The sequence below is a fragment of the Perognathus longimembris genome, chromosome 14 (assembly GCF_023159225.1).
Source record: "Perognathus longimembris pacificus isolate PPM17 chromosome 14, ASM2315922v1, whole genome shotgun sequence".
NCBI classification, from domain to species: Eukaryota; Metazoa; Chordata; class Mammalia; order Rodentia; family Heteromyidae; genus Perognathus; species Perognathus longimembris.
This window is the reverse complement of record NC_063174.1, coordinates 5629233-5642438: the sequence shown is the minus strand read 5'-3', so window position 1 is coordinate 5642438 and position 13206 is coordinate 5629233. Positions and strand designations below refer to the sequence as shown.

The window sequence follows — 13206 nt, the reverse complement described above, 5'->3', positions numbered from 1 at the left end:
CACAATGGAATGCTATGCTTCTATCAGAAAGAATGACGTTGCCCCCCCCCCCATTCATAAGGAAATGCAAGGACTGGGGAAAATGATATTAAGCAAAGTAAGCCAGACCCAAAGGAACACAGGCTCCATGGTTTCCTTCATTTATAACAACTAGGATATCTCTAGGATATTCTTAGCAGAGGATCACAATGGCTCAATGGCAATGTGGATATGACTATATAAAATAGTGCTTATCTAAATGAGCTCCAAGAGGTGGGAGCAAGAGTTGTGGGTTGTTTTTTTTTTATTGTTCTGTTTGTAGCTCTTTTTTCTTTCCTTTTTTCCCTTTGGTTTATTCCCTCTAGTCAGTGTTTTTGATTTCTGTGCCCTCTCTCTTGTATATAAGTTTATTCAGTTGTGTTTTTAATTACTTTGTGTCCTCTTTGAAAGGGGCTGAGGGTGGAGTTCAGGGGCAGATGGCTTACCTGGCATGTGAAAAGTCCTTGGTTCACACATTGACACAATAAATAGGAGTAAATAAATGGATCAACAAATCAGTTTTTGTTTAAAAGAAAGAAGGTAATTATTTTTAACAAGAAAGTTTTCATGCAGACCCTGTAGAAACCATCTTCCTGTCCATCTCTACCTCTTGCCTTGCTCCTGCTGCTCTCTTGATTCTCCATTTCCTCCATTCCTCCTGCTCTGCTTCCTTGATCTCTGCCTCCTCAGCTCCAGGCTGACCCTCTGCTCTCATATTCTGGCAAAGGCATAGATGGTAGCTGCTGCTGGGAGGAATTAAACAAACCTGGCGTATCAACAAAGTAAAACACAACTCAGCAATAAAAGGGTTGAACCACAATTGCACATTTCAGTATGGGTGGCTTTCCAAAGCACCACAGTGACAGAAGCTAGTATCAAAGGCTACATGCATATGATAGATTGGGAAATAGACAGGAAACAAATCCGTGGTTGCAATGGGAGGGGAGGAAGAAAGGGAATTCCTATAAAGCAGCAGGAAACTTGGGGGCAAGAGTAGAGCTGTTCTGTGTCTCATCTCAGTTGTGGCCGTGGCTACCCAGTCTGCGTACCAAATGGAGTGGACTTTCCATTAAAGTGGGTTCCATAACCTTGGATTTTTGATTCTTAAAGCTCTTTTATTCTAATGACCGAGTGAACCGACTTAATCAGTCAACTTGGTCCTTCATAAAGATTACAGATTGTCCTTCAACCCCATCTCTCTCCCTTCTCTGTGCCCTGAGATATATTCAGAACAGTATCTTCACCCATAGTCAAAATGTCTCCTGCACCAGGTCCTGCTGACCCAGCAGCAGTGAATGACACTGGATTGCATAACTGTTGGGTTCTTTCTGCTTCTGGAGCAGGGATACCTTGCAGATTTCATAGCTTATAAGAGTTTTGTGTTCATGAACCACAAAAAGAAAACATCATAATGTTTGTCAAGAAAATTACAGGGAAACTAAGAAACTTGAAGCAAGGAATATAAGATCTTGGTGTCTCTATATGCAAATAAATGTATTTGACCACAGTATGCCATTCATCCTCAGAAACCCTGCTGCCTCTCAGAAACATGCCTATATAATGCCGTACATAGTCTTTGTCTACCAGCCTTTTATAAGAAGTCTAAAAGGTAATTTGTATGCTGGTGTTCTGCATGTAAATTAGGTCATTATCCTTTTAAAGGTATAAAGTCTCTTGTACACCATAGAGCTTTCTGAGAAACAGACTTGACCTTTCTTTCCCTCTATTCGAGGTGCCTGCAGAGCTTGCACTCATTAGCTAGAATTTGACTCCATGACATTTTTACTTAATTTTCTTTTTCCTCTATGTTAGACACATGGGGCAGCCATTTACATTCCTTCTTGACCTGAGATGCTCTCTAATCTCCTTCCAGCTGTGGCATTTGTCATTCAGTCACATCAGGATATGGTGACCCTTCTTTCCCCACTGCAATTCCCAACTGTTAATTGATTCATATTAGAGAGGGAACTAGACACAGCCCTATGAACCTAGCTTCATTTAATTAGTTTAACCAGACCAGTGAATAGAAAAGCAATTTCCTGTGCAGTGGAAACATACTCTTTATGAAGTAAAGCAACAAAAAATAATAGGTTTTAAATTCTTAGGTTTTAAGTGTCCTGGTTTGGCAACAAACTTAAAAGCAGTGTTCCCCCTTTGTTCGTATTGATGATCATGAGAATATTACTATGAATAATATTAATAATAACTGGAATTCACACTTTGGTCTTCTTGGCTTTAAAGACCATACTCTTAATCATTTTGCTGAGACTTTTTTGGGATGATTCCACCAATATTCCAAGGACTATGCCAATCACTTTTTGTCCGCATGGTCTAATGTGGTGTTTCACCATGCAACTTTTCTAGAGTTGGAAATTGAGTTTAGAGAAACGAAGATCCTTATCCAAGGAAGTGGAGTTGTGGCTCAAAGTGGTAGAGTGCTGGCCTTGAGGGAAAAAAACTCAGAGACAACACCTAGGCTGTGAGTTAAGCCCCACGACAGACACACACAAAAAGTTCCTTATCCAAGATCATCCATTTGCTATAACCCAAATTACAGCCACGATCTGCTCTGGCCCTATGTGAATGGCTTTCACCATTCCCTGTACTAGGCTGCCATTGGAGCCAAAAGATTTTAACAACCACATCTCTTCAAAGCAGTGGAGAAACCTTTCAAAATATGATCCAAAGTGTGTTTCTGATTATCTTTACTTTTGAATTTGAAATACTCTAGTTACATATTGTCCCGATTTAATGAACTATAGAAGATTTGAATTGTAGACAAGTGACATATAAAAGCTTGATAATATTACCTGGAAGATTCATTGATTGCTTTAACTTGTGTATAAGCTCAGAGAGGTTGTGGTCTCTGCCCTCTAGCAATCTGTCAGGTGTGAACAGGAAAATGATGAAGGCTGGCAGTGTGCAGTGACACATTTCATTCCAAAGCAGAAGTGTGTCTAGGAGGGGACAGAGAAGAGAGCAGTGTAGATGGGTAGGAGTTAGCGAGACAAAAATTAGCTGTAGACAAAGCAGAGAAGATTTGTGTGGTAGAAGAAAGCAGTAACGGTTTTAGTTAAGACAGCATTGAACAGAATATTGTTGGCTCATATCTCAGTATATAGATAGATGGCATAAAATAATTACATTCATCCTTGTCTTTAGTCTTGTAATATTTTGTTTGTAAAAATTTTAAAATAAAGTCATATATTACAATTGACAAATAATAATTGGCAGCCTTTAATTATTGTAGCTACCAGAAATGGATGGTAGTTTATTCTGTACTATCTCTGACCCCTATTCTTTGTAACCTTTCTCCTATTTTATTAACATCCCAGGAGTTAAGTGCGGCTGTTGAAGAGGTTTTGTAAAAAGGCTTACACAACTTATTTATTATCAGGCTTGTTGAAATTCTGTCTTACAGATAATTATTCTACAGAAGAAATCCCACTCATCTTAATAATTTATACAAATAATAGTTTTCCAAAAATAAAGTCTTACAGAAAGCATAATTATGATTACGTATATTTTACACATTTTTCATGCTGCAGCCTCCCCTGGCAGGAGGCATTGATAGTTTATAAAGCCAACTTCTTTTTTTTTTTTCTCTTATTTATTGTCAAAGTAATGTACAGAGAGGTTACAGATTCCTACGTTAGGCATTGGATACATTTCTTGTACTGTTAAGCCAACTTCTACAGTGGACATGAAGCTCAGTTTCCTGGAGTAGCAATGGAGATCTGTTTCCTAGGAGAGAAATAAAGGATTCCTTAGGGATTCGTTGTAACACTCTGGGTTCATGTGTAGATCCCAAACTGCTTCCAGAGCTTTGCTTCAGGGTTACCATCGAACTACTCCTACTGTCCTGCTGCCTGTTTCCGATGTAAGAAAAAGGGACCAGGGAAATACAAAGAAGAATTTCTTTCTTTCTGAACAGGAAATGAATGTTAATTTTCTTTGTTTTTGTTTTTTTTAAGAAGACACTAGCCTTGTCACCTGTATGCCTGGTGCCTAACAGTGCATAGAAATCACTCCACAAATGTTAGTAATTATGTTCTATACACCTGAAAGCACTAAACATAATTAGCTTTCTGTGACCTCAAATATATAATTATTATACATAAGCCTACTGTAACTGGGCCGAATAAAAGACACTATTGCATGGCTCTCCAGCAAGTCAACCAGGACTCTCCACTCCGAGATCATGTCTCCCGGCGATTCTACACGGCAGGTTACCGCCTCTGTTCTTTCTCTAGAAGCTTGCCAAGGTTCACTGTGTTCTCTTCTGTGTTTCCTATAGTTTTGCATTTTTTCTTTGACTTTTTAATTCATCTGGTAATTACTTAAGGCTCTCATTCATTTTTCCCCAAATTAATAATTGTTACAATAAGTTAATGATTAAAGTAGTAATGTGATCAACTGATACTAAGTACTTTTAAATGATGCTTCCTCATCAGTCTGTTACACCGCTTGTCATATTTTAAACTTATACACAGCATAGATTGCTGTATTACCAATTCTGTCTATTACTCTCTCCCTTGTCTCATTCAAACACCACATTGTTGAAATTTGAACTTTTTACAGAATATTTTTATATTAAGTAGGGCTAAATATCTTTACTACCTTCTGTTTCAACTCACATTCTTATTAGAATACTTTTTAATTCTTCCACGAGGACTTTGTAATAAATTTGATAAATCGAACAAAAATGTGAAGTAGATGGTTCCTTTTATGATTGAAGTCAAGTTGTTGAACTCTCATTTGTATTTTATATGGGTCTATTGAAAATCATTTCAAGTCTTTACATCTTAGATAATTTGTTCTTTTAGACTTTATTTTGTTCTTGAGCTTATTTTTTTTACTTCCTTTAAAAAAACAAAAACATGGTCCCTTTTCTAGAAAAGAGAAAAACGAATTACAATTCAAAAGTTCAGCTCATTTGTCCCTCTGTGAGCAGTAAACTATTATATTCTGTGGGCCTGGCCTCTATCTGTGTCTTTCTTTCTACATAAAAGACAGCTGGAAGGCCTTTTCTACATGTGAGCCTTCTTCTTTTCCAAGTCCTCTTGGGGAGGGCTCCTGCCAAAGTCACTTTTATGAGTTTAACTGGATTTTGTGTGGCCCCTGGTCACTGACAGGTTCTTGCTCCCTCTCTGAAGAGAAGCCTGCCTGTTCCCTATGTAGTCACATCATTTTCATTTAGTTACCACCCATTTGCCTCCTTATTAGGGCAACCTCTCATCTTTGTGTTAACCATTCTGTTCCAAGCTGACTTTTGAGACTTTCTTATTCTGCTTGGAGCCATTTCTCTGTTTGTTTTGTAGTTGTTTTTTAAAGTCTATGGTCATATGCTTTTAATTTTTCAGGCGTTGCTAACAAGCCTCTCTAAATTCATGTTATGTACAATGGTTCCCTTTGCTGACATGATAGTCTCCATAGCCACATCACAGTCTTCCCCTCACTAATGTTTTCCTGATCAGATGCTAAGGCAAAAATAGAGATTTCCTTCTTTGTTTCCTCGGCCATCTGAAAGGTGCTAGTACAAGTTACCTCAACAAGAATTCATTCACTGATATTGTTGTTGGACACTTATGGGGTCTTTCCATCAATGGTTCCAGATATAAGAAAATTGTAAAATTAATTCTAGCAGTGGTTACGGGAGGATGAGTGACCTTGTTACACAAATGTCTTGGAGACACTTTGGTGCACTGGGAGGCAGGGAGGGGACAGAAAGAGACCCGGGCTTAATCTTTCCAGAACTGTCGTACCTGCGCCTCATCTTGTGGGACTGTGAACTCCCTCCAGGACAATTTTCTTCTCCTTTCTGACTTCCCAGACAGTACACCAAAGGTGACGTGTCGAGAAGAAAAATTAAAAAGTAGATGATATAACAAATTGCTTATCATGAAAGAAAGTTGCACTGCATCACAATGCTGTCTCTCCCTGATCCCACGTTGTGCTTTTTGAAATGCTGTTGATCTTTCAGGGTCCTGTGTACAGCCCCGTTTGCTCTCAAGACCCAGGCACCATCAGCCGCCCTTCCTTCTTGGCTTCCATTCCTGTACTCTATGTTATGATATTTTAGGGGCCTATTATTTCTCTTTGGACTATTAACTCTCAACAAGATACTGCTCCTTAGCCATTCTACTTCTAATATGCATTATATTACCTAGTAGGTTTTAAGATACATTAGTAGAACATTATACAAACTCACTATATCCTTCAAGTTATTAGGATTCTTTGGCTCATATGAGTTGACGAGGGAAAAACATGAAAATATCAGTTCTAAAGGTTCAGTTTGGACCCAGGATCACTGACTAGATATTACAGAGGAATATTAGGTCAACATAAAGAAGATTCTGCTACTTTGTGATATTCACAATTGCAAGAGATAGCAAGTGATTTCCGCCGCCCAGTCTGTCAAGCAGCAGAAAGTGATGTATGTGTAAGTGTTCTGTGTATTTGGATGGCTGGTGGAGGGAAAAGCCTGTGAGAGTATTTGCATCAAGAGATGATACTAGGAGTCGGGAGGGCTGACTGGTAGGAAAAAGATACTTTCAGTAGTCTAGCTGATAAGGAAGAAGAACAAATTGTCTGGCAAATCTTCACGCTATGGAAAGCTTGGAAATGTTTTGCTTTGAGATAGACTTGTTTGTTCAGTGTGGTGGTAAGTGCTTCTCCAGACTCACAGATGCGGCTAGTTTTAATCTGTGGGTTACCATAGTTCAGAACCCAGTCATTGTTCTTAATTCCAATTTGTTTCAAGAGGTAGACTTCAAAATAGGGCCATGCTATCAATAATGAACTAAAATATTATCTTATGCTTTATTTCATAGACATTTTCCTTTCCTAACCATTTTAATGTAAGAGTAAGTAAGAAGTAAGAGTACTCTGAAGTAAGAGTACATGTGACAACAGGTAATGTGTTATATTTAGAAACAATGCGGTTTGATCTGAAGACCTTGTACTTGCTAGGTCACTACTACTTGAGCCATGCCATCAGCCCTTTTCTTTCCTCTGGTAATTTCTTAAATGAGGCCTTGCTTTTTGCCTTGGCCAGCCTGTATCACAATACTACTATGTGTTCTTCCCACATATATGAAATGACAGGTGTTTTGTTTGGTTGAGATAGGCTCTCATAATCTTTTTGCTTGAGCTGGCTTACAGTTGCATCACTTTTAATCTCAGCCTTCAGAGTAGCTACTAATACTGTCACAAGTTACTGTGCCTCACTATAATTTGTGGGATACTGGCCAAAGAAATCTGATAAATTGAGTCACAGCAGCTGTTAGTTTATATGATTCTGATGGCAAGACTAGCTGAGTCCAGAATGTGTATGTTACCACAAGTAGTATCTTAATTTCTGAGACTCCATTTTGTAACCTGTAAAATGAGATGATAGTCATATGATATCGTCTTCCTAGTTTACTTATGGAAAACTGAATGAGATTTGAATACTTACATTACAGACTCCTTCAACTTGCATAACCAGACAGCGTTAATGTTCTTCCCAAATTGCCAACAATTTCCAGTTTAAAAGAATACTGAAAATGTTGGAAGATCTGACATTATTTTATTATGCAAATAATTTTGACCTCCAGAGATTATTTATTTTGCTTCAGAAGGCTCATTTCTTCTATACTGCTAACCAGTTTACTCCATTTTGTGCCACAATTTGTAATGACATTAAAAGAACTACTGATTATATTAGTGTTTTTGGTTCAATTACCTGTTTCAGCTGCTCAGTGACTAAGGAAGCATGTCATTTTCTCCTCTCCTGCACACTGGAATATAACAATAGACTGTGAATAGAGCAAATCAAAGAGACACAAATACCAGTGTAAGGGGCCCATTGTGTTTAGTTTGTTGCCCTGTCATATGGTTTTAATTTAGGTCATCTGATTGATGATGACAGACTGACAGATAGCAAATGGTTTCCTACTTGGAGTCCCTAGACACTTTAATATTCCTATTCTTGTCTGTCCGTTTTGATTTCAGAACTTAAATGAAATGGAATTACAGCATTCACTTTGTTTTCCTGTGCAGAGCGATTATCTCTGAAGTGCAATTTTGTGATTAGGCGAGACGGCATGCATGTACTCAGCCAATGCCGAGGCCCCCAGGGTGCGGAGTAGGTAAATTCATAATGAATGGATGTGGTGTTTTGATTTCAAATGCATGTAAAACCTTACCACTCTTGGTAGATTTCTTTTAAAAATGTATTTAATTATTCTAAAATTAACAGGAGAATATTAAAATTGAACTTTAGAAATATGGCATTTAAACAGAAGTCAAGGATGCTGACTGCTTTGGAATGTTAATCCCTTTCCAAAGCTGAAGTAAAAACAAATTTACGTGACATAAATTAGAGGGGGAGGTGTCATTAAAAATCTGTAGTTTAATTATTTATATTCTTGATTAATTCAAAAATGTTTGATTGCAGCAGTATTTGTATTGTCAAATTTTAGTCTCCCTTATTTTGAAAACTACAATAATTATTCAACTAATTACTGTCACAGTATTGTCATAGTGTGGGCCCCGGTAAAGACTTTGAGGATGACAGGAGAAGCTAAGGGTGAAAAGGCATGGAATAGCCATTCTCTCTAATATTTTAAGAGCAAATTTTGTTCCTGTATTTGGCAAACTGATTTTTCAAAGAATTTAGTATTCTACACATTAGACACATTTTGACCAAATCACCAAAGAACATGATTGGTACATAGTTCACACCTTTTTGGTTGTTGTTTGGTTTTTTTTTTTATTTGTTCAAAAGCATTGTCCATGATCTTTTTTTTTTTTTTTTTTTTTTTTTTTTTTTTGGCCAGTCCTGGGCCTTGGACTCAGGGCCTGAGCACTGTCCCTGGCTTCTTCCCGCTCAAGGCTAGCACTCTGCCACTTAAGCCACAGCGCCGCTTCTGGCCGTTTTCTGTATATGTGGTGCTGGGGAATCGAACCTAGGGCCTCGTGTATCCGAGGCAGGCACTCTTGCCACTAGGCTATATCCCCAGCCCCTGTCCATGATCTTTTAATCTAAAAGTGTAAAATCAAATAGGTCCTTTTCCAAGTTTATTTCAATCAAGGAGGAAGAGAAAGGACAACAAAGGCTTTTCCCCTCAAATTCTCTGGGATTAAATCTGATGAAGTCTTTAAAGCTCTGTTGTGACATGAGTGTTTAAACTTTAAGGGATTGGACAAGGCCCAGTTTAGCCAACCCTTCTTTGTGTAGGTATCTGAGGCAAGCACTCTTGCTACTAGGCCATATTCCTAGCCCCTGTGTAGGTAGTTGAATACAGTGATGACACTGGATATCTTTTGAATTATGCAAAGCTTCTTTCCTGTTCCTAAGACTAACAGCATAAGTACCCCCTGCTCTAATGCAAGTCTTTGCCCCAGGCTCCCTTGTGCCTAGAGCTGGGAGAGTGTGCCCTTGGAGACAAGAGCTATGGTTTGCTTTTTGCTTTTTTCTGGTTTGGGGGATTTGGGCTGTTTTCTTTTGTTTAGTGCCTGAAGTAGGGCTTGAAGTCAGAGTCTCACCTTCTCACTTGGCTTTTTTTGTCCAAGGCTGGGTGCTCTACCACTTGAACCACACCTCCAGTTCCAGCTGTTCGCTAAGCTAACTGGATATATGATCTTCTCAGACTTGTCTGCTGGAACTAGGATCCTGCTAGAGGGGTATCTTTCAGTTCTTTTTGTATACCTTTCTATTTCTTGATTTGGTCAATCACAGCAAAAGTAAAGACCATTTCTTTATGATATAATAGAAATGCCATTTGGAAAACTAATTCTGGGACAGTATAGTTCCATAATCTGTCAGAGTGAGTAGCTCAGAAAATCAGCAGTAATTAGAAGTAAAGTGTGCCTCTAGGGTGAATAAACTTCATAGAAGTATATTTCTCAGTTTGGCAGTGTGTATATTAAATCCTCTGTTTGGGGAGTTGAAGAAGATAAAATGGTATTGATAAGTCATGGCATTAGTGTTTGGTTTTATTACCCAAGACCTTCATCTCCCCTAAAACATGCCGCTAAGATTTCTTAGTTCTTCCAATTTTATCTTGCCCCTTTACTGTGTCTCTTCGTGATTATGCTCAGATATGTTACTTTTAGATCTGTCTAAATTTAATTCACCACGTTTTTATTTTATTAATGCTTTTGAAGACCTTGCTTGTCTACTTAGGAAAGAAAAAAGTAAAATATTTTCAACCCCTACCAAGTTCATTTGTGAACTAGATTGCATCATCCTTTTATTCATGCTTTTCAGTCTTCCCACTGGGGTGGGAAGAACACAGCTTCATGACTGAAAGACCATGTCATGTTGTCTCTTCTCTTCCCAAAGTGTACCAGGAGGTACAGACATATTACAGACTAATTATCTTGTCTTCTTCCTGGCTGCAGAACAGCAAATCCATGCCATCTCTTTTTGAACATTCCTCTTTCTACAGCTTCTGCCACCTTTGAGGACTTCCAGATCCGTCCGCATGCCCTCTTTGTCCATTCTTACCGTGCCCCGGCCTTCTGTGATCACTGTGGAGAGATGCTTTGGGGGCTGGTGCGCCAGGGCCTGAAATGCGAAGGTGAGTGTCCTCCCCTGCGAGCTGGGTACAGTCCAAAGCTTAGGTCCCACCCTTCTGGCCGTGTCTTCAGTCCCTCCGAAGAAACGTCATCCGGGCAGTTTTTAGGGGACTGTATGAATTTGTATTGAAGTATTTTGTCTACTTTCAAATTTCCCATTTCACTTTCTTGGCCGGGTCTTAGGGTCCTCGTTCCTCACATCTTTTCCCCTGTCTCATGTGTCAGTATTTCTCCCCTGCACTATATGGGGGTTGTGGTAGCCACACGAAGGCAATACAGTGTGACTCTTGAGTAATGTGTGTCCTGATGCGTGCTCCACAAAGCGTGCCCAATCTTAGCTCTGTGCTCCGTCCAGCTTTTCTGAAGGGATATTCCATGTACCTGCCATCTCCACCTTCCTGGTGTGTCCGCGAGGACTGCCTTCGGAGACTTGGATGTCTACGACACACTGGTCTGGCCTTTTAAGCCTTCTTTTGAAATCTCAGTGGAAGCCTTCCTCAGGCTGCAACTCTTACACATGTGAGGGATACCCGGGTCGGCCGTGGGCAGCTACACAGCCAGGCCCCCAGAGCCCATGGCTGTAGGAACCTCCAAGTCCCTGGATGTCTGGGTTGTAACACGGGCCTGGTCTATTGTGTAACAGGTATCAAAATTCTAGCCTGGGAATGTGAATTACAGACATATTGAAAAGAAACTGCTATTTCCTTTAAGGAAATACCGAGTTCTTGCCATGAAGAAAGCACCATGTAAGGTATTTTACATATGTTCTTAATGATTCTAGCAAGTAGTTACTTTTTGGGGTGCTAGGATTGAACTCAGGGCCTTATACTTGGCAAATCAGTGCTACTCCCCAGCCCCAAAGTAGATATTTTAGTCTTCAGCTCACAGAAGGGGAACTGAGGTGAAATAAGTTGTTTGGGGTCTGTGTACACATAAACTGTGGAGCCCAGATTCAGTTCCAGAGTTGTGGTGACTGTAATTAATTCAACCTCCATTGAACTTGCGCACATGGTTTAATCTTTGAATTTTATTTCTAGGTATTTCAAAGCCCAACTTCATTCTATGTCAGAACCATTTTTTAATGATAATATAGTTGCTGAGCTTGTCCAACAAAAATCAGAATATAAACACAAAAGAAAATAAAAACGCGAAAGAAACACAAGACAAAACACAAAAGAAAATCTGCTTTTCCAAACAGCCTCCAAAAGAGCAAAACGGAAGCAGGACTCTTTTAATTCCTCACTTAGAACTATTAGCCGAATAGCTTTTAATTTATTGCTAAATAAAAGCTATTTTTATTTTTGCTTTCCAGGATGCGGTCTAAATTACCATAAGAGATGTGCATTTAAAATCCCTAACAATTGCAGTGGTGTGAGGCGGAGGAGGCTCTCAAACGTTTCACTCACTGGGCTCAGCACCACCCGCACATCATCTGCTGAGCTGGCTACCAGTGCCCCCGACGAGCCCCTGCTGGTATGGCCTCCTGTTTATCCATTGCGTGTGTGCTTGAGAAATCTGTGGGATGTGATAGCAGTGTCAGTCTGAGAGAGAGTGACTTGGGAGGGAGGCCACAGCCGGTGTGGTCAGGATCCTGTTCCTTGTGGGCATCTGCTGTGAACTGGTCAGTGCTGCGGCAAGCGTGCAACAGCTTTGAGTTTGCTTTAGTGAAGTTAGCAAGTGTGTGGGATGACCATCCTGGTCCTGGGGCCAGAGCCGCACAGCTAATGTGTTACTGTGGCAGAGCATCACAGTTTATCACCGTTTGGGGAAGCAAAGATGTGAGATGCTGTTCCTTGGCAGATTACTCCGGTCGATTGCAGCTCATGTGTACTTTTTTGGGGGATAAAATTTGAAATTCATTGTTAAAAAATTATGGTAGTCATTTATTGTGTGGTATTGGGGTATACCTGCCAAGTTTATCATCCTAAACGGACATACTTCATGAGGAAAAAATATATTTAACGTTTCCATTAGCTCTAAAGTATTTTATGGATGTAGTTTAAATGATCACCAAGACTCATCTCCAATTAATCTCACACACACACACACACACACACAGAAGTGAATCTCCAGCTCAAGCAGTACAAAAAAGCTCAGGGTCAGAGAGTAGTCCCTGAATTCAAGCCTCAGTATTGGTACGTGTATGCACATGTGTGCATACACACACATACACACACACAATCAGTGGGATACAGAGATTCATTACTAAAATGCTTAGATTAAATAATTCCCTCTTGAAGTAGGGTGGAGCAATTCATTTGCCTATAAGAAATTGTATTAATTGCATGATTGTTTGGAAAATATTTCATTGTGATCTTTGTTTAACTTAAATACAGAATAGCTAGGCATATAACAAATGTCTGCTGATTTTTATGTATAGAAAAACTACATACTCTTGTTTGAATGGGACTTGGTTTGTTTCTTGGTAAGTTCATGTAGGAAGCCCACCGTGGTTCCCTCCAGTCAGGCTGGGAGAACACTGAAAAGGTTTGGGCTTTTTTTGGTTTTGGTTTTGTTTTTCTAGTACCAGGTCTCTCAATACTTTTTTTAGTGAGTCTATTGTGAAAACATGGCTAGTCATTTCCAGTAAAACATTTCCAAGTTATAGCAGTTACTCTTCCT

At 39.4% G+C, this 13206-nt stretch overlaps 1 protein-coding gene across 3 annotated transcripts in view; it reads left to right on the top strand.

Moving 5' to 3' along the window:
• Positions 1-13206, top strand: part of Prkd1 (protein kinase D1) — a 264056-nt gene that overhangs the window by 188286 nt on the left and 62564 nt on the right. For all 3 annotated transcript variants that reach the window (XM_048362554.1, XM_048362553.1, XM_048362555.1), the window contains exons 3-4: positions 10455-10586; positions 11897-12057. In XM_048362554.1, the coding sequence (XP_048218511.1) occupies positions 10455-10586; positions 11897-12057 (293 nt within the window). The remainder of the gene's footprint in view (positions 1-10454; positions 10587-11896; positions 12058-13206) is intronic.